At 53.6% G+C, this 27,867-nt stretch overlaps 1 protein-coding gene across 2 annotated transcripts; it reads right to left on the bottom strand.

Annotated features, from left to right (window-relative positions):
* Positions 1-300: 300 nt before the first annotated feature.
* MASP1 (MBL associated serine protease 1) lies at positions 301-27,274 on the bottom strand. 2 transcript variants are annotated; one of them, XM_005443632.3, is made up of 11 exons: positions 26,313-27,274; positions 23,972-24,197; positions 15,671-15,848; positions 15,279-15,410; positions 14,600-14,796; positions 14,128-14,275; positions 13,518-13,636; positions 12,584-12,662; positions 7,886-8,023; positions 6,812-6,886; positions 301-2,872 (listed from the first exon to the last, which is right to left on the bottom strand). In XM_005443632.3, the coding sequence occupies exons 1-11, from the start codon at positions 26,531-26,533 to the stop codon at positions 1,977-1,979; spliced, it is 2,409 nt and encodes an 802-aa protein (XP_005443689.2). In that variant the 5' UTR covers positions 26,534-27,274; the 3' UTR covers positions 301-1,976. The 2 variants fall into 2 exon arrangements, with proteins under 2 accessions (XP_005443689.2, XP_027667631.2); XM_027811830.2 differs by lacking the exons at positions 301-2,872; positions 6,812-6,886; positions 7,886-8,023 and adding an exon at positions 10,740-10,948 and having other exon boundaries at positions 26,313-26,610.
* Positions 27,275-27,867: the final 593 nt, after the last annotated feature.

Here is a 27,867-nt window from a genome sequence, read left to right as displayed (position 1 = left end):
TTTAATTGCTATTCTCAGCACAGAGGTTGCTGCACTCTCCTGCCACCGCCCCTGTCTTCAGTGATGTGCTAAGGCTATAAATAATTGAAAGGCAAGATCTCATCTGTTGCCATTTTTCGTAATTTTTATTCACAGCTGGTCAGGGTCTCTCTCAGCCCATGAGGCTGTGTGGGCCATGGCTGAGCAGCCATCGGGGTGAGGATCAGTGTTGGAATCCCCTGGGAGTGCAGGTGTGTGTGGCAGAGACTAACAACCAGCCTTGGCCACGTTCCTCTTGGAATAAAAGCCTCAGGGCACAAATTCAGTACATATCAAAGCTTTATTTTGTTCTCAGGAGGAAGATTACACAGAACCATCCTTACATGACATTGGATATTTTACAGAATGTAGTATCAAAAAAGAAATATATATATATGTATAAAAATACCTTGCAGTTACATGACATAGCCAAGAGTACAGTTCTTAGTGTGTCTGCAAGTTTGACCTTCCTTAGGCCCTCTGCTCCTCTACATGCTCTACAAATGGCTTTTTGGACAGTAGCGAAATGGCAGAGTGGTTTGTTCGCTGTTGACTCCTTCCTTGCATGGCAAAACCAGAGGAGGAGGAGAAGGAGGAGGAGAGGCCCAAAGGAGGCTACAGGCACACAGAGAGGACAGCAGGCAATTTTTGCAAGTTGCTTACAGCTATAGGAGGGCTTCGCTGGCAAGTGAAGGAGATGATGTCTGTGCTGAAGGAAAGTAAGTTCACTTGACCTTCTTCCTTGGTGGGGCTTACTTGTCTGCATGGGGCATAGGGAGGAGGCTGGGGAGATGTGAATACTTCTGGTGTGTTAGGTGAGTTGAGGTCAGTCTAGAATGACTTGGACATCTGCAATAGGCCAGAAGACCCATGAACAAACACTGAACACCATCAGCAACCTGTACATCAGCCAAATCAATGGCCTTAAAAGCAGGAGTAGGTTTGTGCAGTAATGAATGCACTGCCGTGCAGGACTAACCAGGTCCCTAAAGAAGAGGTGAAACCCCGAGGAAGGGCATTTTATCTGAAATGATTCTGAGGAAAATAAGTATTGTTTAGGTACAGCAGATGTGATGCTGTCTTGTGTGTTGGAAAACTTTCCTTGGGAGGTCTGCTGTGGTTGGAAACCATTCCAAGGGCTAGTCTGGGGGGAGGACTGGAGAGAGCTTGAGATGATAGAGGGTCAGAGAAGTTTTGGTGGCTGGAAGTGAGGGTGACATCGAGTCCAAGACCTGCTCCCTGTCCTTGTGTCCTCTGTGGGGCACCCATCCCACATGGTGGGATAAGGGTAGCCCATTTGGGTTTGTTCCATCTTGGCAACCATGGCTGAAGTTTAGGACTAATGTGGGTGCATCGTCACATCCCTGGGGCCAGGTGAACATCAGCTGAGATGCTATCAGGTGGGGATATTTGTTTGCAAATAAAAATGATTGCAAGCTGCCAGGGCTCTCTCTTTACTCTTTGCACAGAAAAGGTGTTCCGCAGCATGAGGGACCTGTGAGGTCCAGGCCTGCCCAGCTGGGTTTTCTGTGCTGTCCGTAGTCTCTGTGGTTCCTGCAGTTGCATCATTGGATGGCGAGATCTGGCTGGAGAGCCCCGGTGCTGGGGGCAATTCCCTGCTTTGGTGGCAGGGAAATGCTGTCTCCATTGCTGTGCCTTTGTCCTGGCTTGGAGGGAGGTTCCCTGGGCATGTGGGTGAGGTTTGCAGATGGGAAGCACAAGCTGAGGATGCCAGCTGAGATCTTTCTCTTTGCTCCCTCCCCCCAGCTCCCTAGCAAGCATTTCCTAAGAGCGCAAGCGAAAGGATGTGGGACCAAGTGAAACAAATGACGTGGAGGGCTGGCAAAGCCCTGGCGTGCGCTGAGCATCGTGGCTACTGCTTGCGAAAGACCAGAGTCTGGAGCACATTAAACAACAACAACAAGAAAAGGAGCTGCGGCGGCAGGCTGCTTAGTCACTCATCTCTCCTGCTCTGGGCCCAGAAATGTCCACCTCTCTGAGGAGCCTGTTTTCTTCTCCACCCAGTCCACATAGTTAGAGACTTTGGTGTACACACCGTACACCTGCTTGCTGCCACACTCCTCTGGGCCACCCCATGAGACCAGCCCTTGGGCCACCCACCTCCGGGTTCCCGGGTCCTGGATGACGAAGGCTCCCCCACTGTCTCCCAAGCAAGTGTCCTTCCCACCTTCGTAGTAGCCGGCGCAGAACATGTTCTCGGTCACGCTGTAGTTCCCCGACCGTGACTCATAGCTGGTCTTGCACTCTGCGTGCATCACCACCGGCAGTTTGACATACTGCAGGATGTCGGACAGTGTCCTCATGCCTGAGCTGATGATCTCGTCTACCGTGATGTTGGGGTTAGAGATACCCCAGCCAGCCACCAGCCCCAGCGTGTTGGGGTGAGGCCCCTCCAGCTCATGCTCAAACTGGGGCAGGCAGACAGGCATGACGTAGTTCCCCATGGTTACCTTCTCCTTCAGCTTGACCAGAGCAATGTCATGGTTGTAGTTCTGGATGTCAAACTGTTCATGGAGGATGATCTTCTCCACCGTCCGGTTGACGGCCTCCATCTTGTTTCTCACATCGTGAAGGGCCAGGTAGACAGTGACATGTTCCTTGGAGACGGGGATGACAGTCTTGTCTCGCCGCTGGGAGCGGAGCACATGGGCAGCTGTCAGCACCCAGGAGTCTGAGAGCAGGGCCCCGCTGCCAAACCATTTGTCGTTGGGCACGCGGGACATGTCCTCCACCACAATCAGGGCCTGCCAGGGGAAGAAGCCGGGCTCAGCATTTCGCCCGCCAATGATGCGCTTGATGATACCGGGCAGAGGACGAGCTGGCCGCCCACACACTGGGAACAGAAAGGACAGGACGGTTACTCCCAGCACTTACCTAGGGAACAACTGAAAGGGGATGTCCCTGTAAATTATGCCACATGGCTTGTTATCTTCAAACCAAACATTCACTTCTGTCTTTTTTTTCCACAGAGGGCAACTCTTCTCCTTTCCTCAGTGGATAAAGCCCACCCTCCCTTCCACCTCTGCCTTCTCAGGGCAGAGTGTGCTTCAGAGCTTTGAGCAGGCTGGGTCCCCATCCCCTCTGCTAAGAGGTCTTTGGAGGTACGTCTGGGAAAGGAACACATCTGTCCTTCTGAAGGGTTTTGCTTCCTAAAGGCAGCCCAAGCTCCCTTCTCGTCTTCTTTGCCTGGTGGAACCATTTCTGGTGGCAGCGGTTTGCCCTCCTGGAAAAGGGGCAGTCTGTCGATTGCTCTTTCATGAGGATGGTGGGGTGAGGGTCTGAACTACTCCTGCATCTCCAAAGCACACATGCACCCTGGAGCATGGGTGTGTGGCTCCCACGGTTACGGCAGCTTGCCCAGAGCAGGCCATTCTTCTGCTGGTAAGGAGACAGGACTGAAACCAAGCTGAGCCACTAGAACCCATGCTAGACCAGGGAAGCAGGCATCTTCAGAGCTGGCAGCTCCCTGCTCTGCGGTAGTCCATCCTGGGTTTGGTCATGGGCAATCAAGGCCCAGTTAGTCTCAAAGGTTTGCTCCCAAAAAGTAGCTTCCCACTGCCTTCTTCTTCATCCTTGTTACAGGCTGTGAAAGGAGGATGTGAATGCTCTCGGCCGTGAGACCTTGGACTATCTAGACACACTTCTGGCTACCAGCCCAGCTATGTCTCAGAACCAAGGAATCTCCACTGAGCTTGGGAAGGGTCACTTTCTTGGTACGTGTCAGGGCAGGGCTGTAGCACATGTGGCCCTGTCACGAAGGGAGGTGGAGAGCCCTTTATGAAAAGAGTGGGCTTGTGCCAAAGTCCTATATGCTGGACCCCTACTCCAGGGAGGTTGGAGGATTTACCCTGCAAATAACAGGCTCATTTGATGTAAAGAGTGAGCTGTTGCCCACTGGACATGAACATGGATAGTCAGAATGGTGTATAGCACACTATGGGGCCATGAAGCCTTTCACCCAGGGTTAGGTACCCCAAAGCTGCACTAGATCTCCTGACACTGAAGTCAGACATGGATTCAGCAAAACACATGAGCCAGGGTGGGACTTCAAGCACTCTAAGTAATATCAGATCTCAGTCTTGGTTTACATCTACGTGATCTGTGCTGCCATATTCCATGGGAAAGAGCAAGTGGAGGGATCCTTCTGCTGTCTCAAAGACATGGCAGATGCTGTGAGTTCTGCCAAGCCTGAATTGCAGTAAAACAGGGCTGTGACTTAAGGGGTTGTTGTACAGTTGAGCTGGTAGGTGGAACAAGACAGCTTGAAGGTCAGCCAGCACTTCACAATTCCTCACTTTGCAGTTCAGTTTCTGGAGTGATTTGGCTGGATCCATGCCACTTGAGAAGCAGAAAGGCAAAATGAGTAATCCTGCAGCCTCACTGTGCCCTGTGACCTCACTCAGCCCTTCCCAGACCATTCAGCCACTTGCCTGGCTCCTGCTCTATATGCCAATAAACCCAGGGGAACGCCAGTGGGAGGACTGGGGCGTGACATCAGCCGAGCCTCACCCATCGCTCTGAGCCCTGTTACGAGGTCTGTGGTCTCACGGCCACGGCATTTGCCCTCCTGGAGGAGCTGTGGCTGGAGAAGGCTCAGCCATGGGATGTTGCCTAGCACCATGGGCTTTACTTCTGCATCTCATGTCCTCACCACAATTCTGGCAGCCAAACCAGCATCCCTCTGCTCAGCTCCTCAACAGACTCAGAATTAAAGTCTGAAGAGCCCTGACGCTCTGCCTTGTTTGCCTCCAGGAGCTTTATCCAGGTGCTGTGACTTGGTGTGAGGGAGAGGAGGGAATGAGCATGCTGAAGGTGTCTCTGGGAATGTTGGACAGGTTGGGCAGGGACAATACTTCCCCTGGGGAACTTAAGCCCTGGGACATGGTTGTTGGTGGTGGTCAGGGCCTGATGCATGCCTGTGGCAGCACTGTGGAGGGGGACTCCCAGGTTGCTTGGGGGTGCTGATGTTGCTGGGAGGTTGTGGGAGCCGATTTGGGCTTGCCCTTCTACAGCTGGAAGAGTCCTGAATCACAGCAGCTCAGGTGCTGGTCTCATCCCTCCAAGTCTGCAAGGGAGAACCACATCCTCCATGGAAAGTGCCAGGACTCTGCCCTGATGCTCCCTGTGCTGTAAGGGAAGGATACAAAGCCTCACAGAAGGGGGGTCTGATCCCCCAGGGCAATGGGATCGGGGCTGAGAGTCAGCATTGCAACTGGGACAGGAGCACCAGGAGCTGCTAATGTGGATTTGTTGTGGCTGGGGTCTGCTGCTAGGAAAACTGCAGCTCCGGCAGGGAGGGAGCGTGGTGAGTGTCTGCGTGCTCCAGTCCTCTGCCTTTCCCAGTGCTGCAAGGAATAGAAAACATGCTCAGGCAAATAATTCCTGCATCCCAGCCCAGCCCAGCTGGTCTGCTGCACTGAAGCTGACGGCGCTCCCAGGGAGATGGTTTTAGAGGAAGTGCATCCAGCCAAATATTTATTCTATTAAATTACATATCAAAAATGCTGACCAGGCTGCAAATGCTCCCACTAATGGCAGAGGCAAGCATGGAGTGGCCTGGAAGAGGAGTTTCTATTGATGGGGAGGTGGCGTGAGATACAGGGGAAGATCTGAAGAGCAGCTGGCCAGCTGCTGCCTGCAGATCCCGATCTCAGGAGAGTGTCACCCTCTTGCTGGGATTTTCCATTTTCCTGAAGTCTCTCTGACTTCTGTCACTAATCAGGAAGCCTGGAAATGGCCCATGAAAGCAGCTATGGCCCCAAAAGATGTCCCCGTATGCTCCCAGCTCAAATTAGTTCAGGCTGAAACATCAAGGAGAGATGCAGGGAGCAGCTGCCACAACAAGAGCAGCCACAGCCCTGGTCTTGGAGCTCTGTGGGATGCAGGGAATCTGAGAGGATGGCCTCGCAGTCACTTAGCATGGCCAGAGAGCAGATACCCTCCATGGGTCTGAGCCAGCTCCTGAACCCTGGGGTGGTTGCAGCTGCAGCTGCTGCATGGCAGCTGGATCCCTGCACCTCTTCAGAGAGCCACCCCTGCACATCCACCCACAACCTGCACCCGGGGCTGCCTCCACCCCCCTGCCTGGCCGCCAGAGCTGGCCCCACACTTGGCTATGGCCAGCCAGCCTTCCAGGGACTTCTGTTTAATCCTGAGCGGGTGCCTGGCCTGGAAACTTGCTGGCTGCAAACATTTCTGCCACTGCTCAAAGGCCTGGGACTTTTCCTTCCCTGCAAAGCGGCTGAGTTTTTCTGCAAGGCTTGGAGAGTTGCTGATTGCTCCTGCATGGGGACACACTGCTAGTGGGAGCTGACAGCCAGAGTGCTGGGCAGGTAACGCTCTCTGCCCTTGGCTGGAGCTCTCTCTGGTGATGCTGGGAGTTGAACATGGCCAGTGGGCTCTGCCCTGGGGCTACTGGTTTCCTTGTCTGCTGGAACAGGGAGCTCGGGGAGCCCTGACAGCTGGAATGGCTGTGACCCCACTGCTGTCCTACACTGCCAGGGAGACATGCATCACTGCTGCTCAGTGCCACCACTGCACCCTGACTGACTGGCCCAGCTGCGATAGCAGGACGCCTCTGTCCTCATCACCCTCCCAGCCATACATTGCAGCAGTTGGATACGTATAGCCAAGGCATATGGAATTGTCAGCAGGGAGCAGGGTCCCTGCCTAGGGAAGAAGCAGGTCAGGTCAGGCATGGAGGTTTTCCCACCCTCATACATCCCTGATTCACATGCCTTGCAGCGGGAACTGGCCACCCCAGCACCAGTACCTGGTCGGCAGGATGGCAGCTTGGTCCCCAGCTCCTCGCTCCTCCATACCCCTGATGCGTCGCATGTATAGGTCGCTGGAAGAGAGCAAAGCATTTAGCTGGGCTGTGGCCCTGGTATGAGGGGTGTCTTCTGCAGCGAGGAGATGTCCAGCTGTCAGGACCCTTTGAACCCTTTTCCAGAGCAGGACGGGATCTCCCTTTTACACTCTCTGTTCTCCATTCCTGGGGGGCAGGCCTGGCAGCCCTGTTCCCATGCAGGGGACATACCACTACCCTTGGTTTCATTGCCTTGAGTTGCCTGGAGGGCTGTGCTGCACCCCCAGCCTCAGCTGGCAGCTGCCGCCCCAGTAATTCTGCCAGTGCCTGTTCTGGTAATGCATGAGGGGTGCTGGAACCAGATGCACAGGGCTGGTGGCTGTGCAGGGGGATAAAAGCAGGGAGACAGGACTCTGAGGAAATCCTTTGGCTTTGCTTGCTGAGGGAGGATGAGGAAGAAGAGCTGGGGTGTGTGCACACTGCTTCTGCCCCCAGAGCTGGGTCTGAAGGGTGTAGAGACCAGTGGTGCTTGGCAAAGCACCTTGTGGTGTTTCTGTGGTTCTGGACTGAGGGGATAAGGGGGAAATTCAGTTTGCCATGTTCCCGCTGCTATCTGTTCAGCTTTGGTTATACTGGACGTTTGGGTGCTAGGATGGGGAGCCTTGTGGAACCCTTTCTGAGGCTACTGGACCTGGTGCTCTCTCCAGCAGCAGCAACTTTCAGAGAGACACAGAAAATTTCATATGCTGCAGGTAGTAGATGGCAGGGTAAGAAGGCAGAGAGCAGAACAACCACACTGATCTGCTGAGGCTGTGAAAAGTCCATCCTACCTTGTTACAGAACAGGATGCGGCCAGTCTGATAATCCAGGCAGTGCAGACGCAGGGTATGATGTGTGCAGGTGAAATCCATAGCCTGCTGCTTGCAGAGCATCCCAGAGCGGCCATCCCAAGGTCCCCCCACTTGCAAATGCACACACGCATGGCTACACACCCACCCACACCGTGCCGTGGGGACACGGCCCAGCCCCACTGCTCACCGGTGCTGTTGGGAGCCATGTGGTAGTAGGGGTGCTGGCAGTGGTACTGGATGGCTGCTTGGTAGGTGGTCAGGTTGTTCCTGGAGGAGAAGGTGACAAAACCATGCTCCAGCTCCAGCGGCGCTTTGCAGTCAGCAACTGAAAGCCAACACAGAAGTGGGGTTCAGCCCTATGCTGTTTCTTGGGGTGATCAGCCAGCCAGTGGGCAGGTGATACTGGGCTTTGGCATGTGTTGGTGGTCCTACGGGGCAGAGCAAGGGCCTGTGTAGTCCTGTATCCCCTTTCTCTAGGACGCTGCAGGGGGCAGAGCCTGACATGGTCTCAGATGGCAGCAGGAGGCTGTCCCCCGGCAGGGCAGCCTGGCCTCGTGAAACCCCACCATAGCCACCCTACAGAGACAGGGTACAGAGGGGCATGGCTGAACACCAGCAGCACAGCTGGCCCACAGAATATATGGCCAACACGCCTCATGCTGGTGGAGACTCCAGTCCTGGGAGCCCCTCCTGTGCACTCGTTTAGTGTGAGATCTCTCTGCTATACCTTTGAGAGGGGAAGAAACCTGCTCTGGCAGGTGAGATCCGTTGAGAGGTGGTCCCAGAGCATGCCTTGGAATTCCTTAGGAGTAGGTAGGGAAAGGCAGGCGGTGATTCATTAACCTACGCCTCACATCACAGGCGCTTCCCTAAGCACAAGGCTTTGCTGAGGGCATGGCCCCACCCTTCCTACTGTATCTTGCTCACCAAACAGTGCTGATAAGCATTTACAGGTCAGACTGAGCAATCCTAGGTCTTGGTTGTCCTGTGACAGCAGGAGATTAAGGACACTGAGAGTGCGGCTTGGCTCGTCTGCAGGCAGCGGGAAGGCCAGCACCATCGGGTGAGACTCCACCTGCTCCATCTCCCAGGACATGGGCAGGTTTGGCTCTGCTTCACCCATCCCTGGTGTGGCTTCAGGGTCTGAAGGAAGGAGAAGGATTTCCAGGGTGTGGTTGCCCTTCCCCCATGGCTTGCCCATGGTCCCCTTTCTCCCCTAGATCCTGCAAAGCACCCTGCTCTCTCAAAACAACCTCCTCTCCCAGCTTGTTCCTTGGACTGGTCTGGTGCCACTCACCCCAGGAAGGACGCCAGACTGTGAGGTGGTTCATCTGCCAAAGCCAGGATTCACCCTGTGGGAGCTGCACTTCCCTGCCATGTAGGCAGCTCACAGAACACTCGGGTGTTGCTGTGTCCTGTCCTGGGGAACCTGCCCCAGGGGAGGGCAGGGACCGGGGTCTGATCCTGCTAGGAAATGCAGTGCTGTGGAGCTGCGCTCTGCCACATTTAGGATGAGAGGCTGAGTAGGGGATGGGTGACTTTGAAGAAAGCAGGTCCTGTGGATCAGGGATGGTGTGAGATCTGTGGGTCTCCGTGTGCTCCAGGATGGGAAGGGGGTGAGGACAGGAACCCTAACTCCTCATGCAGCGATCCGAGCTAACAAAGAGAGAATCTGCGGTAGCTGACACACCAGATGTACCAATGCTAAGGGCTGCCTAGCTGCCTGGCAGAAGAAAGCCTTGTTTATGGCAAAACGCTGCAGCTCACTGTTCACTAGGGTCCCCTCCACTCCCTTTAGGTGGTGATGAGATGGGTGTGTGGGTGCAGCCAGGTTGGGTGGAGATTCTGGGTACCTGTGCCTTGCAGAGGGGCAAAGGACAGGACACAGACCCCTCTCACCAGCCCTGGGGGGTCTCTGGCTGGCCTGAGCTTTCCTGCCCTCTTCCCATTGTGCTTGGGTGCACAGCATTCCTGTACCATGGTGCCAGCAACTGTGGGACCTTTATAAGGTGCTGGAGGATGCTGGGGCTTGCAGGAAGGAGGGAATGGATGTTGGGAGACCAGCCTGGCTTGCATGTCTTCTCTGGGGTTGTTCATGGCTGCAGGGCAGCATCCACTGGCCATGGTACAGCCCACCCCCACCCTGTGTGTCCCCCAGGCCTGGGGCAGGCTGTATGCCTGGAGAACGGGCTCTTACACAGAGGTGTTGCCCTACCAGTGTCCCAGGACCTGCTGAAAGGGTGAGGGGAGGGAGTTTGTGCCGTGAGCCTTTCCAGACTTTTCCCTCAGGAAAGGGGCCATTTAGCATCTCCATCCTTGCAGGAACAGAAGTGGACCAAGCTCCCCAGCATGCACATCATCCTCCTCCTCTCCCAAGTATCTGGTCCACATCCCTGCATCCTCCCAGTGAAGCCTCTGATGCCTTTGGGGGTTCTTGAGTGCATGCCCTGGGCTCTTGGGGACACGAATGGGGCCAGACACCGGGCTCTGGCCTCCTTCAGCTGCCATCAGCCTGAGGCCAGCCCGTCCTCACCTCCACTAGGCCAGCAGTGGGGAGCAAAGGGGAGGCAGAGGAGCATCCATCCCCCTGTGCCAGTGCCATGGCTCAGTGACTGGAGGCAAGGGCTGGTAATGCCAGCCCATCCTGCATGCCTCCTTGCCCACAGGGTCTGAAAGGCACCAGGACTCTGGGAGAGAGGAGAGGAAGGAGTGTTTCTTATTTGTGACGCTGGGCCAGGGAGGAAGGGCAACAGGAGGCTGAATCCAACCAACCAACCGACCAACAGGCAGCCATGCCGCGCTCCTTGCGCAATCGCTGCCTTGGAGGGGGAGCCGAGTCCGCCGAGGCATCCGAGCGGAGAGGGAGGGATGCGGAGGACGTGCCGGGAGCTGGCGGCAGCACGTGGTCCCCAGGCAGCAGCGCCGGGGCCAGGCAGGCACCCTTCCCGTGGGGCGGCGTGACAGCGGGGAAGTGGGGCTGGGCTCCAGACTTCCTTCCCCCTTCTCGAGACGGAGTTAAGAAAGCACCAGGCGCAGGGGGGTTAACAGTGCCATGCCAGTTAGACAAGCCACGGAGATGAATTTGGCAGCCAGGCCAGGGGCAAAGGCGACCTGCCCTGGGTACCGGACAGATCAGAGAGGGGCATCGAGACAGGCTGCCTGTCGGGGCGGCGCGGCCGGTGCCAGCCTCACGCGGCCACTTGCTCCGAGCCGGCTGTTCCCTCTGTCTGGTTGTCGGCTCTATCTGCAGCTGCACCGAAAGCAGAGGGGAAGGAGGAGAGCAGAGAGAGAAAGCCCAATTAGTAGATGAGCAGAGAGAGGCATGCAGGAAACCCAGCCCCCAAAACACCAGAAATCATTAATGAGTGCCCAGCGAGCTGTGCCGGGGTGCCGTGGATGCTGGCAGAGCCATGGCTGTGCCAGGGACCTGCTCGCTTTGCTTGGCTGGGGCAGCCTGGGGACAGTGGCTGGCAGAAGCCATCGCGGCTTTGCGTTTAGCCTTGCCAGGCCATGGAGCTGGATTTTATCCACCTTGGCCGCGAAGTTTTCTATTTTCTGCACCGCTTTCTAAAACCGTTCTTGCTTGTGCCCTGCCTCTCCCAGAAATCCTGGGGAGGTGAGGAGCATTGCAGTTTGGAGGCTTGAATTGCCCATTTAGGGGCTTCTTGCCTTTCCAAAAAAAGTCTTAAAAATTTAGTGTAGTGAGTCATATCACACAAGAAGGGATCAGTTCCAGCGTGGCTGGAATAATGCAGGTAATTATTTCAATTTTCTCCAAAAAATACCTTTGGGGGTTAAAAATATTTTCCTAGATTTTTGCTCTTTTTTCCTACACAATGTCAATTTTTATCTGATTGCTGTTCAGGCTGGATGAAATCAATGGGACATAATAGTGAGAGCTGTAGGAGTGGTGAGATCCTTGGCAGGGCAGAGGCATCACTGACCCCACACTTTCTAAAGAGCCTTTTCAAATATGGATCTATTTAGCAGGTCTGAGAGCCTCCCAGTTTCCATTTTGAGTGAAAAAACATGAATTATAACTCCAGAAATACTCTTCTAAGGTAATATCCACAGTATCATTAAAAGAAAAAGGATCTGCCCAGATGGGAAGAGCCTGGATCCCAACATCCCTTGAGAGCATCTTGTCCTGCCTCTCCTGGAAGGTCTTGGGACCTTCTTTGGGTGTGTTTGCTGCTTTTCTCCTCTCTGGACCAGCCTTACAGCAGGCTGAGCAGCAGTGAGAGCCTCCCTGAGGGCGGAGGGTGTTTGGGGGGAAGGGAGAAGGTGTTATCAGGTACATCTCCCAAGCCTGAGCTGAGAGAGGAGCTGAGTTAGATGAAAGAAGAGATGATGCAAATTGTCACCTGTCCTTTCAAATGGCATCTCCTTTCTTCTCCCCTTTTCTCCTGTTTTAATGTTTGTAAATATTTGGGCAACTTTTCTCTCCCCTTCCACTTAGCTGAGCAGCGCCCAGTTTAGGCTGTTACCTGGGACCTGTCTAATTCCCTGGGTCTTAGTAGCCTCCATTGGGAAGGAAACTTGGACCAGGAACTAGATTACCCCAAATTGTCCCAGATTTATCCAACACAGCTAGCTCTCAAGAGCCAGGCTTGCTCTTTCTTTGACAGGGAGACAGCCAAATGGCTCGCAAATCAAGTTACATGAGTAATCTAAATAAAAGCACCAACCTCCTGCTTGTGGCATTTGGAGCGAGCCCCGTTATGTTATCCAAGAATGAGCCAAAAGAGCTTTGCAGTTATGTAGTCTCTCTGGCTGGGTTTGTGTCTCTGAGTAAGGAACTCTAGTCTGGCAGGGCAGCTCTCTTTAGCATGAAATGATTTCAGCAGGAAAAGAACATTGGCAGGGCAGGGAAGGGTGTCCTTACTTTTGCAGATAGGGATCTTGTTACTCCATGTCCCATCCTTTAGACACTCGATCTGGAAGGAGTCGCTTTCCAGGTTATCCTGTGCAGAAGATGCCAGCAAAAAATCCACCATTAATGTACAAGACAAGGAAGTTAATCTCTCCATAAAATAATCAGTTTCTTGGTGATTTTGCCAAGATATATCCAGAGCCCCTGGAAGAGGACTTTTCTAGCTAAAAATTGCAATTAAATCATAATGAAAAACTTGAAGAGTTTTCTTGCTGCCAGAAATTCAGTGGCAATGCTGAATGCAAAGGAACTGGGGTCATTTATTCCTGTTCTAGGTGTTGGGATGGGTAGAGGAGGCAGCTCTGCATGAAGGATGAGGTTGGGAGGAGATCAGAGAAATAGCCAGGTCCATGTCTGAAGTCAAAGTGGGCTACTGGTTTGGAGGGAAGACAGCCACCTTGTGAGTCACCCGCACTCCCTGTGGCTCTCAGCTGTTTCCTGGAAAGGGCCTGCCAAAATCCCAGTCCCCTTAACTTGGTGGAGCTATCCCAAAGTCCCAGAGGACCTTCTGGTTTGTGGAGGCTGGCATCTGCAGGGCTGCCTGGGTAGCTGAGCCAGCTCCTGCCAAGGTGAGGAGCAGGCAGAGCCCTGGCAGCTCCCCTGGGGCTTTTGCTGGCTTTTTCTCTGGCAGAGGTGCCAAGCTTGGCATCCTGTGAGCTGGCTGGCTGTGGAGGGATGCTGAGAGGATGGCTTGGGAAAGTGCCATCTCATCTCTTCCCCTGTGTCTTTGGAAAGGAAAGTTGGTGGCTGTCAGAGGAGGCTTTTTCCTTGCCCCTGGGAAAGGGATAAGGATGGTGTTTGGGTTGTGTTCACTGTCCCAGAACTTTGGGAGGAAGGATATCCCCTTTCCTACCCAGGTGCCCAGCTCCACACCATCACCCCATACCTTCAGTACTTTGTATCCTGTGTTGCAGCTGATGACAACCTGGTCTTTAAAGGTGTACTTGGCTTGAGAAGGCTCGATTTTCCCATTGATCGGTGGTTGCACCAGTGGGCACGGGTTTCCTTTGAATAAAAAGCAAATGAAGCAAACCAAAACTCAGCTGAATAAATGGAGGAAATGTAGAATCCCAGCTCTGACACCCAGTCCACGTAGCAGAGTCTGAGCATCCCTGCCCTGCCTCTTGCCATTAGCTGACGCTGGCATGGCTCAGCCAGGCTCTTCTAGGAGTGGAGGCTCCAGACCTTTCCTCCAGTCTGTAATACCCTGGCTTTGGGCCTTACAAAGCTGACAGCTAATAACAGTAGCTTGTGCAATTATCCTGCCCAAAACAGCTCTGCTTTGCAATGTCCATCTGGCATAGGGAAAAAAAGCATCCTTTGAAGGGAGGGCTCTGTGTTACTTTATTCCTCTCCTCTTGTCATTTCTGGCAGACCCTTTCTGGAGACAAGATCATGGACCACCAAACTCACGGTCTCCACAATGTTTATAAAGGGTTTATAAAGCTCTTCCCATTGCCCAAGCACCGCAAACAGAGGACAACAGCAGGAGTTACCAATTGCTGTGTACGACAGCTTCCAGCCCCTGTTCTCTCCCGAGTTGTCACTGTGGAAGAGGATCTGCACGCTGTTTGTCTGGGTTTCGATGCGTCCTGGGGACTTCTCTCCACAGAAAGGGCCAAACTCCCTATGGCCAGCTTTGATCTGCAGAGGTGAAGAGGAAGGGGAGATTTAAGGGGGATCTTTGATCCCTGAGGATCACTTCACCCTGAGGCTAATGGATGGGGCTTCAGTGGGGTCAGCAGGGCTTAAGCACCATGAGTTGGGGGGGAAGCGAACTGAAAGAGTGTCACTATCGGCTGAGAGGGTCAAAACCAGACATGGTAAGGGACACGGGGTCAGTTGAGCACAGGGCTCCTGTTGGCTTCATCAGCCCTGTTTAGACCAGGGCAATTTTGGTCCCATCACCAGGACACTGGGGAAATGACAGGAGAGCCGGACAGGAAGAGTGTGCAGAGCCCAGCTCACCTTGATGTAGTCATAAGGACAGGTCACCTCAGGGTGGTCTTCCACATCAAAGCTGTCCTCGAAGTTCAGGGTAATGAAGAAACCCTCCTCCAGTTCAATGCGGTACAGGCAGTCTGAGCTCTTGGGGTAGGGGCTGGGGAAGTCGGCGCTGGCGACCACCCCGCTCCTCTGGGTGTAGAGGTTGTCACTGCACTCCACTGAAACACAGCCATGGCTCTGTCAGGGCCCTGCCAGCGACATCCCAACCCCAGCCGCACTCAGGAGCCCTCCCGGTGGAGTGGGGTCTGCTGGCTGTGTCCGTGGACCAAGGAGAACCTCACAGCCAACCTCCAAATATGCCTGTGGCATAGAGGTCCTGGGCTGAGGGATAATCCCTGCTATCTACGTGATGCAGATTCAGAGCAGAGACTAAACTTTTTAATTTCTCTGACTTGAGGAGTTCTATAGAGCTTAGCTGAGGAGCACAGCCCATGGGAGAAACCACATCTCCTTCCCATACAAGAGGACTGCAGGCCTTGGGCACTCTCCAGTCCCAGGCTACTGGTTTATAGGGGAAGAGGCACCTCATCCCTCCTGGCAGCAAAAGAAGGCAATTCTGCCTGTGTTTGGTACGTCTGTTGCCCAGGCAGGGACCCTTCTGTGTGACCATCCTCACATCTGAGCTGTGCCTGGGTGGTACCTTTGCAGGTCCTGTTGTCGGAGTGGAGGATGTAGCCGAACCTGCAGGAGCAGTAGTACCCGCCGATGTAGTTGTGGCAGTAGTGGTCACATGCCAGCTCCTCATCGCTTTTCTCCAGGCACTCGTCCACATCTAGGATGGAGATAACAAGGAAGGGAGGTCACTCTGCAGCCCTCCACACACCACTCCTCGTGGGGGCATTTGCCACAGCACTGAGAAATTAGTTGTCCCATGTGGTGGGTCACCTCAGCATGCAGCGAGTCCCATATGGCCCAAGGGATGCACACAAGGATTTCTCTTGCTAGGGTTCCCAGGGCTGGCCTGGGGTGTACCCTAGGAAATCTGTTATGCTACTTTAGCAAGATGGTCCTGCAGGCTTAACTGCTGCTTACCCACAGCGGTGTAATGGGCATCGAAGCCAGTGAAGCGTTCCTCATTGGAAAAATCAGACCGGAATGTGAGCCCCATGTAGGGCCCTGGGGACAGGATCACTTGCTGGCCAGGAGCCTGCTCTGTGTCCGTTGTCTCCCTGCCGCAGAAGGTTGCCAGCTCCTGGTCCTCAGCTTCAATCTGTTAGCAGAAAGAATGGGTGAGCGCTTGGCAGGGCGCAGGTGTCTGCAAGCCCGGAGGGGCTGTGGTGCTTTGCTGGAGGAGGACATGCTGGGCTTGGAGTCATAGTCGGCCTCAGAGAGCTCACGTCTGTGCTTGCCCAGCCTGTCCCCTGCCGGGGCTCAGCAGTGTCTCCGTGGGGCAGGCTGCCTGTCCGGCTGCCTTTGATGGCCACAGCCTAAGGATGCAGCCTTGGCCCCCTGGTGCCCCATCCTGCTGAGCCTCGTGCTGCCTCAGCTCTTCCCAAGGTATCTTTGAAACAGCATGTTCCAGTCATTCCCGCTGCATTCACCTCACTTTCTGCAGCCAAGTGTGACCCTGGGGGTGCTCAGAGCATGGCAGGTGTGACTCCCACTGCTCCAGCTCTGTGAGATGCTGTTAATGCTGTAAAGCAGTTACATGATTTCTGCAAAATGAACACAGGGACTCGGGTCTGCTCGCTCTGCTGGAGGCCACGCTCTGAAGCGGATGCTGAGAGCAGGTAGCATCAGGGATGTAGGGAGGAGCTGAAGAGGGGGGTGTAAAGGGAGGATGCAGGGAGGGAGCCTGTTTGGAAGGTGGGGTGAGGATGTGGGCAGGCAGTGGGGAAGAAGAGGTGTGAAAATCAGCCCTGGGCTGTGTCATTACCACTCAGAGCTGTCTGTACCTGAAATGTTCCCCCTCACCTCCTCCCTTGGCCCAAATGCTGATCTAGGCAGCAGCATCTGCATGAAAGCACTACTGGGAGGGTGCTGGGATGCCAGAGGAGCCCCTGCTCATCGATTTTGCACCAGCTCAAAGCAGCAGCTGTAATTTAGGTGGTGTTTCTTTCTCCTGGGCTGGCTTGGACAAACTCAGTCCTGTCCCTGCCACCCAGGGTCCCTATCTGGCTCTAGACTTGCACTGCCAGGCACTGTTTGGCCCGGAGCCACTCACCCAGAGGTCTACAGGAGGTGACCAATGAGCCAGTGTGCCCTGCTGGCATGCCAGCATGCTCACTAGTCTCTATGTGCATCTCTTTAAAGCACAGCCTTGCCTGTGCCTTAAAGCACTGTAATCCCTGTAAAACCATCTGTTTTTTCCTGGAAACCCCCTCCCTTCTTTTTTCCTTGGCATTTTCTCCAGCGCCATTTCAGCATTGACCCCATCTCCTTCTCCTGCACATCTCATCCCCAGCTCCTGTCTCATCCACAACCTCTCCCAGCTGGTTTCCCCCAGGAGATTTGGATATGAATAACCCCTAGACTGAGGAATGTGATGAACACCACCCGCCAGCCCACCGCTGCTCATGCCAAGCCAATGCTATTGAGGCCATGATGAAGTGTGCAGTCCCTCAGCCCATGCCTAGGGAAAACAGCCGCCTGCCTGGGGACCCATGGGGTCCCAGAGGTGTTGCAATGCTGTCCCTGGTTTGTGTGGCCTCAGCGAGGTGAGATCCTCCTTCAGCTGCATCCCTGTCTCCTGGAGAACCTCGGGATGTGCCTGCTGGGGAGGGTCTGGGGCTGTAAGGGAAATTTCCCAGGGCTGAACAAGCAGGCGGAAACTCACTCACACCAGGGAAAGCCAACATGGAAATGGCAACACAGCATGCCTTGACATTGCCTCCAGATATTTTCCATCCTCTCATACAAGCTGGAGCTGGCCAGAAAAGAGAGAGACTTTCCGATGATAAATTTTGAGAATTTGGAGAAAAAACACGCGCCCCACATTGGGACAAATACCCAATTGAATTTTTTTTTTTTTTTTTTTTTTGTGAAACAACGTTCTGAAAAAAAAAAAAAGGAAAACAAGGAATTTGGGATCCATCTGGTTTCAATTCCTTTGAAATATACTGTGGTGCTTTAGAATCTCTTTTAAATCTGAAAGAAAGATTGTTATGAAATGAAGTAGTGTTTCAGACTGAAAAACCGGAGTGTCATCCCCAAAAACGAAGGGAAACAGCATTTCAGCCCTAACAGGCAGTCTTGGCTGTGCAAGTGTGCAGCACGCAGCCTTTTCTGCAGAAACTGCTTTTTCTTAAGGAAAGCTGTGGGAAGGAGCAATTTCCAGCCAAATCCTCTGTGCAAGGCTGGTGGCTGTCACCTCTGCAGGGACAATACGAGCCACCATGTGAGCTCCCATCCCTCTCCAGTGCAGGACCCACAGCACAGCATCACTGAAGTGCGGGAAAACCTCCCCAGTGCCCTGTGCCTCGGCATGAGGATGCTCCTGCCATGGGGTCAGCCCCAACATTGCCTCTAGCATCCCTGGATACAGCCCTGGAGTGGCAGGATGAGGCCCGGGAGAGCTGTGGTCTCGTCACCAAAGGTATCCATGGCCCCTTATCTCTGACGGGTCCCATGCCCTGAGCCACAGGGAGCAGAGACAGCCCTCCAGCAGTAAACTAAACAGAGAGGTCATCATCCCTGGTTAATATTTGCTGCTTCTGCTGAGGACTGTGTACTTTTTCATAGATCATTTACATCCAGTGAGTAGGCTGGTAATTAAATCCTGGTTGTTTGTTTGGAGTTTCTCCTTCTCGGGTCATGATGTCGACGTTTTCACTAGAGAAGATGTGTCCCTGAGGGAAATATCAATTGCTGCAGAGAAATTCCCTATAAAAATACGCTGAAAGAATTCTCCTTTGAAAAATAAAATATAGTGACACCCTCGTGCCTTAAATCTACCCTTGCCACTGCCTCCTGCGGTCTTCCCTCTTTCTGCTTGCCTCCTCATCCCCTCATTAAGATTTTGCCCCTCTGGTTGGAGGCAAATAGGAGTCCCTCCCCAGCTGTGGCTCTGTCCCCCTGCATTTTGGCTTGGGCTGTGGCTAAGAGAAGCGGTGACCCCAGCTGTGTGGCCCCCCTCTGCCCCATGTTGATTTCCGCCTTCTGGGCAAGAGCTGGAGTGCCCCTGCTTGTCAACAAAGAGATGCTGCCCCAGAGCATGGGCTGCTGGGGATGCTGGAGCAGCGATGCTCTGGAGATGCCTCCTGCAGCGGGTGGGTTAACGAAACACCGCAAACACTGAGGGGAATTTGGCCTGGCGGTTCAGTGTCTGCCGCCGGAGAGGAGCAGGGAGCCGGCAATACGGAAACGCAGCCGCCACCCCCCCCTTCTCCAGCCCTCCAGGAATGCACTAATTGGACTGATGAAGGCCAAACATACCACTTGTAATATATATAAATGGCTCATTAGGCCGAGAAATCACAGCGCTGGGCTGAAGACACTGGGAACATGACATGGGGAGGAGATGCTCAGAGACAGGGAAGGGCATGAAGCAGCCCCTGCCAAGCCGCCTTGCAGAGTGCATGCAAGAAGGCAACACCCAGATGAACGGAGGGCTTTTTTTGCAAAATGACTGATGCCGCTCCTGCTGCTGACTGTTGGAAACGAGGCAGGGATGGGACAGCTCCAGAAGGAACCTCCATCTAGGTCTCCTGGAGAACCTCTCCCTGATGTATGTTAAGGGTCCTTTTGTGTGCAGATGCATACCTGAATTCCCATGGGAACATACATGGCAGCCGTGCTGTTGGGGAAAGAGGAAGATGGCTTCCCCTGCTGTGGACTTGGCTTGGCATCTGGAGACCATCCCTTCCCGCAGGTTAATGCACCCACATGCCCTGTTTCTGGGTCAGGCCTGTTCCCTGGGGGGGCTGGGTGTGCGAGAAAACCCCAGGTGAGATGCTGGGGTGCTAACAGAGCTGCTGACTCACTTCCATGCCTGACCTTCCTCCTTCCCCTGCACAGGGCATGACTGTGGTCCCCAGTGGTTCAGGGGGTGGCTGGTGCTACCAGACTCCTCTGTGCAGACCCAGCAGGATGGGAAAGGCAAGCAGCAAAGCCCTGGGCCCTCCCCTCATCCCAGCTGCCTCCTGGGATTTGAACTGTTCCTCTTGGGATCCCACACCCCTGGCTGAGGCTGGCTGACAGCACTAGAAAAGGATGTTTTGCTCCTGACCATCCAGTTTGTGCCAAGCACAGATTTGTGCTTTTTCCCCCCACCTTTGAGCAGAGGGAAGTGTAAATGGTCCTGTGCACCCTTCCTGCAGCCCCAGGCTACGCATGCACTGCCCTGAATGCAGCATCGAGCTCCTTCCCTGGCCCTGCATGGCCCCTGCCAGCGCTGTGTAGAGCGCTGAGGGTGTCCCCAGGGACAGTGCTGCTGAGCACTTGGCACGGTGCAGCACGCAGCCCTGCCCCATGCGAATCGCCTGTGGCAGGGGATGGCACACTGCGAGCTCAGGATGCTGCTTGCAAAGCCGATCTACTATGCACCCTAAACACCGTGCCAAACCTTGGGGCGATGTGGCTCTGTCACATTGCAAATCTTTCATAATCCCCCTCCCCGAGACATTGCTCTGCCTGCAGCCCTGCCTCCCCAGCTTGGCCCCGTTTTCCCCTCACCAGTCCCTCACTGGGGCCAGCAAAAACTACATCCTGCACTCGGGTGGGTAAATTTATTTGCAGCCACTGGTTTTGCCTGAGACGCCTGGCCAGCTGCTGGGCACCCACACATGGGGTTAGTAGGAGTCCTGCTGGGCGAGCACCTGATGGCACAGATCCTGGGGACATGGGTGTGAACATTAGCTGCAGAAAAGTGTCCCAATTACCACATGTAAGCAAAAGTCTGAACACAACATGAAGAGGTGCATCCAAGGGAGGCGTGGGTTGTGTCAGGGGAGATGGGACCCACAGAGTGTCACAGACCCCTCTGCCCTCCTGACCCGGTGCTGGAGAGAGCTGTCACAGACAGCCCCTGGGATTGAAGGAGTGCAGGGAAAGCCCTGTGGCACGTGCCGAACCTGCCAGGTCTCAAGCATGTGCCATCCTGAATCAGGACTCAGTGGTAGGGACTGGGGTGAAGAGGTGTAACCCCACAAGGACCACGAGCCAGCAAGGACTCACCATGAGCTGACCTGGGGGAAATCCTGTCACCACAGGCCCGATCCTCACTTCCATCAAGGAGCTGGTCCCAAGTTGGCTGCCAAGACCTCAGGGGCTGATTTCAGTCCAGGGTTTGACCAAGCAATGTGCAAAACCTCATGGACAGGACCCCAGACTCAGATGTCCCTAATAAGGTCAGGGATTTACTCACAAAGGCCCCTCAGAAGTCAGGATTTCATCTCCCATCTCTGGCCCTCCACTGGGATTTCATCACCCATCTCCCTGCCTCTGCCACAGCGCTCCTCAGTGACACTAGTCAAGACACTTAACCTGACTGCCTGCTCGCAGCTGTGGCTTTTGAGATGCCCCAGTCCAGTGCTGGAGACTTGTGTGCAGAAGTGTTCTTCACTGGGTGACCCCAGAAAGGAGCTGGGCAAACCACAGTGCCACCCCCCTGCAAATGACAAACTCCCAAATGAGCTCCCTGGAGACAGCAGCGAGCCAGGCAGAGCCTGCTGAGAAGCACGGCAGAGGGCAGGGGCTGAAAGCCCAGCATGAGTGGCTGCTCCTGGTCCCCCTGGCCCTGGCAGGCGGCTGAGAGCAGCCATCCAAAACCTGGGGAGAGGCTGCTTGTGAGGCGCTGGGGCCTGGAGCACAGCTTCCCAAGGCAGCGTGTGGCTGGTGTTTCCTATCTGCATGGGACTTCTTTGGGTGGGAGTTTTGGGGGTGGCTGTTCCTCCTGGCTCACTTCCTGACCAAAGCACCACTCCCCCTCTCTGTTGTCCCTGCTTGCGAAAACGAGCCTCCTGGCCTGTAAGCATTTCTGTAGGAGCCATGTTCTTTTTATATACATACACGCATGCATGCATATATGTGTATATATATGAATAAACAGCTATTGTTTTAATTAGCCATTGTTTCAGAGCTCTGGAAACTGTTCCCTTCTGAAGACCACCCCGAAGGCAGAGATCTGGAGGGGTTTACAGCTTGGCTTGCCCTGAGCTCGCCACTCAGGATGACTTTCTATCACTGCTCAAGAACTCGGGGGCGTGGGCAGCCATGGAGGTAAGGAAAGCAAAAGCCAGGGCACGGCAGCTTTCTGCCTGTCCTGAGCTGGGTCCCCACCTTGCATCGGGGCTGTTCAGCCCCCCTTTTTGACCTCCTTATGGCATTCAAGATGATGAAGACCCCGATGGAAAGCCTGGTCAGACCCATGGTCAGAAAAATAAGAAGGTGTTTCCTCACACACATGTGGAGGCGTATAATCATGTATTTAACCTGCACAACTCCCTGCCACAAGATGCTGCAGAGATTAAAGTCACCCATGAGTTCAGAAAACAATGGAACAAGTACATGGAGGGGGAATGCACTGAGTGCCATCGAACACAGAATACCACCTGTGGCTTTATGAGCATCTTCACTGGGACTGGCAGTGTGTTACAGAGAAGCACCTATGTGTGTCGGGTCTATAATTACATTCTGTAGCCATGCACTGCTGGCTGCTGTAGAGCACGGTGGCTCTGTTTTTAAATCTTGCGCTGATGCAGACAGAAGCTGGACACACAGACCCAAGAAGAAAAATAGGCATGGTGTCATTTGCTGGTCTCCTTGATGTTTTCTAAGCTGGTGGTTTAGCAGCATCAAGATTGCACCCCTATCCAGCAGAGTAGCTTATAGATCTCCCGTAATCCATCCATTTCCAGCACTTTTCAAATGTAATTCTGCGGTGGAGGCTCTGCAAGCTGAGTTACAGCCCCGAGCAAATTTATACAGCTGAGATCTAAATCCCTGTGAAAAATATCGCCTTCTTATGGAAATCCAGCGGCAGGGAGAGCTATGGTGCCAAGTTGGCACCATGGCTGAATAACAGGGAACCTTATGAAAAAGGAAAAATGAGCAGGGGGTGAAAGGCAGGAGGAGCGGTAAAGCTTGGAATGGGGAAAGTTTCCAAGAAATCCGCTCCTTGAGCTTATTGGGTTTTTAAAGCAATATATCTCTATATATGTCCCTGGCCCTTGTGCTTGGAGAAGATCCAGGAGAAGCAGAAAGAACTAATCAAACCTCAATGAGAGCTGTTAGTAGCAGAATGAGTGCCAGCACAAAGGGGAAATTAAAGCAGCGAACAAGAGATCCTAGAGGAAAAAAAAACACAAATGTTTGCTTTGTTTTCTTAGGGCAAGAATAAAATAATAATTTCAATTAGCTGGCAACTAGCACCAAGGCTGAGTTTTCTGGTTCCAGAGCTGAGTGCAACCTCTACCTGGCTCTGTGCAGCGGGGCAGGGTGAGGCTTGTGCCGGGTGATGGGGTAAGGCATGTTCAGCCAGGCAATCCTAGAAAGCACTTGCTTGCTCCCGCTGGTCTGCTGGAAAGCACCAAACCTGACCCAGTTCAAAGATACGGAGAATCCAGCTTCCCCTGGAAACGAAGGAGAGCCCATCTTGGAGAGACCTGTGGTACACGAGGCAAGGATGCTCTGTGGCACTGCAGTGTGTGGCCCGCTGCCGTTTCTGATGGGTTACTGCCCAGCAATGAAGCAGACTGAAATCTTTTGTGGCTTTGGCCATGACAACACCCTGGGAACCTCCGTTGCTTGTTTGTACTGCAGGTATTTGCCAGCAGTGGCCCTGAAATCTGCATCTCGGCCATGAAATGGGTTTGCATTGAACCCAACGGAGCCTTGGGTCTGTGCCCTACAGCCTGTGGGAGGCTCTGCTTGTGGTCCCAGACTGGCAGCCTCAAGCTCAGGCCTAACCTTTCCCTTTTGCTTCCCTGGGGGCTGGACAGGGTGTCCCAAGAGCCTGCAAGCCATGGCCAGGGATCCAGGCTGGCTGCAAGGTGCACCCATGGCCATGGCCTGGTGAGGGGTGCCCAACTCAGGGGTCCTCCTTGCACGTGGCTGGCATCAGTGTGGCACAGGCTGGGGATTTAGCCACAGGGGTTTCATTACCTCATGGGTGCATAAATCTCCTTGGGTCCAATAAGAATTAGATGCCCAAATACTTTCAGTTCTCTGGTCCTCTGCGAGTAAGCTCTGAATCTGGTGTCCCGCTCACTTTTAGTCCAATGGATGTCACCAGCTTACCTGTGCTCTCCCCATTGTCCACTGGACTGACAACTCCTCTGCCCAATAAATGAGGAAAACCAGCTTGTTCCCAACTTTTCCAGCACTACCCTCTCTCAGCTGGCCAAACAGGTCTGCTGTCAACCCCACCATATGCCCCATGATATCACAGCTCACCTTCACATAGTCGTATTCACAGAGGTAGGATGATTCCAAGTCAAAATGCATGAAGTACAGCTTGATTTTAAATCCATCGGGCACAGAGATGTTCCACATCACTTCTGAGTCACTGGGATAGGAATCAGGGAAGTTGGGAGACTGGATCTCCCCAAACATGTCTGTCAGCTCGATGGCATCTGCTGTGCAGAGCAGCAAGGCGCAAAAGGACCAGGTCAGGGGGCACCTGGAAAACAGATGTGAAGAGATGAAATGAAACTCTGGCAATGCCAAAACCTGTCGAGGGCACAGTCTGTTTTCCCAAGTATGTTGTGTAAGGTCACACACTTGGAGTGGTGGGCAGAGGAGGTACAGCACCGTGTCACCATAAGCAAAGCCCGCACCAAGCCGTGGGGAGGTGGAGGTGAGGGTGGGAGCTGCACATAGGTCGCAGGAAGGGAAAGCCCCTTTGAAAAGTGGGTGATGTGTGATGCAAAGGCACCCCTGCAGCTCCCAGCCAGCTCCAGGTGCTATCAGGAGCTCAGTGTTTCTCAGGCTTCTGGGAGCAGCAGCTGCTGGCAACACATCCTTTAACTAATGGGGCTCTGATGGACAAATCTTCATTTAATGGAAGAATAAACATAAGGATGCTTAATAAAATAATGACGCTTTCTAAATCTGTTTAATGAAAGCATCATGGCAATAACTGCTAAGTATCATTATTATTATTACTGCTTTGCCTCATCCTGCCAAATTGGGATCATGACTCTCAATAAACAGCACACTTTGCAGCTGGGCAAGGATGGACCAGGGCCCCAGTGTAACCCAGCATGTTACTCTCCACTATTTTCTGTTTCTCTTCTCTTCTCTTCTCTTCTCTTCTCTTCTCTTCTCTTCTCTTCTCTTCTCTTCTCTTCTCTTCTCTTCTCTTCTCTCTTCTCTTCTCTCTTCTCTTCTCTCTTCTCTTCTCTCTTCTCTCTTCTCTTCTCTCTTCTCTCTTCTCTTCTCTCTTCTCTTCACTCTTCTCTCTTTTCCTTTCTTTTCTCTTTTGCTTTTTCTCTTCAATTCCTAGGGTATCACTCACCCCAGATGGAAAATCACACAGAGGCTGAGATCCTTAGAGATTTTTTGTCATCAAACTCAGCTTAAAAAAAAATCTCAGCCTGAAGAGTTTGTCCCAACTTGTTACCAACTTGTTTGTCCCAGAGGAGGGTGGAGAGGGCGGGTAAATCAGTGGCAGCGCAGCTGACCTCGCACCAGCCTCGAGCTCCATTTGAGCATGAAACTTAGCATAAACCAAGTATTTCCCTGTGCAAGGGGAGAACACTGCCTGCACTGGAGGCACAAACACAAAAGCTTGTGCCAATGCAGGGGACCCAGAAAGAGGAACAGAACTCAGGCTTCTTACACCCACTGGAGCGCACGAAAAAAAAGAAACATGCAGGAAATCAGAGCTCTTAGAGACAAAAATTTCCACTTTCTAAAATAGGTACTAAGGCCTGGCAAAGGCTTGTAGGTGTGTGTTACAGACACTGGAACTACTCACATGTACACGTACACCCGGTTTCAAAATCAGGGCTTGATTTAGGTATGCTGCTGAGGAAATTGAAGCTATAGAAGTGGATTATTTTAAAACTGTCTGTGTTCTTTCAAAACCAAGACAGTACATTTCTGGGGTTCATTTGTGTAGTGCCGTCACTTTTCCCAGCTCTTCATTACAAAGCAAAGTTAATGGGAGCTGAGAAATTTGGATTGATTTTTCTTTCAAGCAGAGTGAGGTTGAACATGCCTTTTTCTGACAGTTTGTCTGAAACCACAAAAATGTGTGAAGGGAAAAACTGTTTCTCCTCTGGTCAGAGCACATGCACAGGGTTGGATGCTCAGCTGGTGTAAATGGGCATCACCTCCTTGGCTGGAGCGGGCCATTTGCCAGCGCAGCTCTCTGCTTTCCCTTTAAACAGGGGAGGCAAGACAACATCAAACTTCTTCCCCACGCTAAGAGAGTCTTAACCTCACGTAAAAGTGATAGATGATGGTGGTGTGCACCGAGACCTGAAGCCTGTGCGGCGCACCCAGCCTTGCTCGCACCTTTCTCCCGTGGGCCGTGACAGAGCGGCACACCGGTGGTGTGCCATCACCCGGGGCTCCCCGCGGCTCTGCCGGGATGCCGGGATGCCAGCATGCGCGCCGGGATGCAGCACGAAGCCGAGGCATTAAGTAACCCCTTGTTCACTCGCCGATGGAGTAAACCGAAGCCACAGTGATGAGAGGGAAACCTTCCTCCGCGGGACGGCCCCTGCCCGGCTGTGCCCCGAGACCACATTGGAGGACCCCGGGCTCAGCACATCGCGGGGGTACTCACCTCATTTTGCCGCCGGGCGCCTTCGCCGGTGGGTTTGGCACGGAGGATGGCTGCTCGGTTTGCGGGGGACGGCTTTGACTCCTTCCAAGCGCTCCGCTGTCCGCCTTATCTCTGTCCGGAGATTTGTGAGCGTGTGTGCGCCTATGTGTGTGTGCGTCTGGAGTTGTCTGGCATTTTCCATGCAGGTCACGCCTTCCCCTGCCTGCAGCCGTTCCCCACATCCCCACAGGCAGGCAGGCAGGCAGACCTGCCCGCACGGAGCCGTCCTCCCGCCCGCCCGCCGCTCCCGCCGCGGGGCTGCCCCTGCGCGCAGCACCGGCGGCGGCATTCAGCGAAGTTTTTGTCTTCCCTAATCTCCAGAGTTTTGTGTGTGTGTGTGTGTGCCCATGCACATTGTGTTTTCTCTCCCCCCTCCTCCTCCTGCCTGCTTTGCCAGATGGCTAAAATTTGCCTCTCAATAGGTCGGAGGCTCCAGTAAAAACAGAAGGCAAGAACGTGTGAAAAAAAAAAACCTGTGCGAGGATAAATAGCTGTAGTGGTGGTGCTGCAGCTGGGGTCGGTGCTCGGGACTTGCTTTCGGCTTCTCCACTCGGTGCCGTTCAGCGTTTGGGACGGGGATCTGGTTTCCAAGAAACTTTCGAGTGTGACAGTCCAAATAAAATCAAGACCCAGTTTGCAGCCTCCTGCAGAACTGAGGAACTGCTGGGTTCAGCATTTTGTGCCAGGGCAAAAGAGCAGTTTTAGATGCAGACTGTGCTTGGGAGCAAAAACTTTAAACGCTGAAGTTGCGGGTTTTGAGCCTGACTCCCTCCGGTCGAGGAAACAGGTAAAAACATGAGCACTCCCTGCTAAGCTACAGGAGATTCATTTCCCCTCCCTGTGCCAGGCACAAACCTCTCTCGGTCTGCAGAGCTGAGTGGGAAGAAGATCTGTTTAAGCTGCAAACGAGAGAACAGCCCGTAGCAAGTCAAAGGATGCAAGTGACTCCCTCGTCTAGAAATGACACCCTTGGAGACACGAAGAGCAAAACTTTAATAGCTGTTTACCAACTTCAGCTTGAGCTGGTTAATGTAAACCCTGCAGACATCCACTGGCAGGCACGGATACATATGCGGCATGTTAAAAGGCACACACAAACAAGAGCGGGGCAGAGGCAGGGAAACAGGGATGTGTTGGCACCACTCCTGGAGCGGCAGCTCCCAGCCCTCCCCGGACTCCCCAGCTCGCTGATGTCAGGCTGCGGCGCTGCCGTTAAAGGGGCGATGTTAACTCCAGCCTCTGCAGCGGCTTTGCCCCTCCAGCAATCCCGGAGAAGCAGGGAGAGAAGGGGACAGAGTGAGGAAGAGTTTTCCTCTTTTTCCATTCCATGTCTTTTTGCTGTGTGTGTGGGGTGGCGGTTCCTTGGCTTCCTGTGCAGAAGCTGCTGCTCTTGCTCCTGTGGGTCTCTGGTTCTCTGCTGGAGAAGAAATGGTACCTAGGAGACACAGTGGAGTGAAACAGAAAAATATGAGTGGAAAAGCACTAGAAAAAACAGCAGAAAGGCTCTGGGCAAAGG

Source organism: Falco cherrug, chromosome 11, assembly GCF_023634085.1.
Source record: "Falco cherrug isolate bFalChe1 chromosome 11, bFalChe1.pri, whole genome shotgun sequence".
NCBI lineage: Eukaryota > Metazoa > Chordata > Aves > Falconiformes > Falconidae > Falco > Falco cherrug.
The sequence above is the reverse complement of the archived record's forward strand: the minus strand, read 5'-3'. Positions and strand labels throughout refer to the sequence as shown.

Bases quoted from the DNA above. Each gene is read 5' to 3' on its own strand.
- MASP1 (XM_005443632.3), bottom strand. From the start codon at position 26,533: ATGTGGGGAACGGCTGCAGGCAGGGGAAGGCGTGACCTGCATGGAAAA. The intron at 15,411-15,670 runs GTAAGCAGCAGT...TCTCCATCCTAG, and splicing joins TGCCCATTACACCGCTGTGG to ATGTGGACGAGTGCCTGGAG. The intron at 13,637-14,127 runs GTAACTCCTGCT...TTTTATTCAAAG, and splicing joins GCTGTCGTACACAGCAATTG to GAAACCCGTGCCCACTGGTG.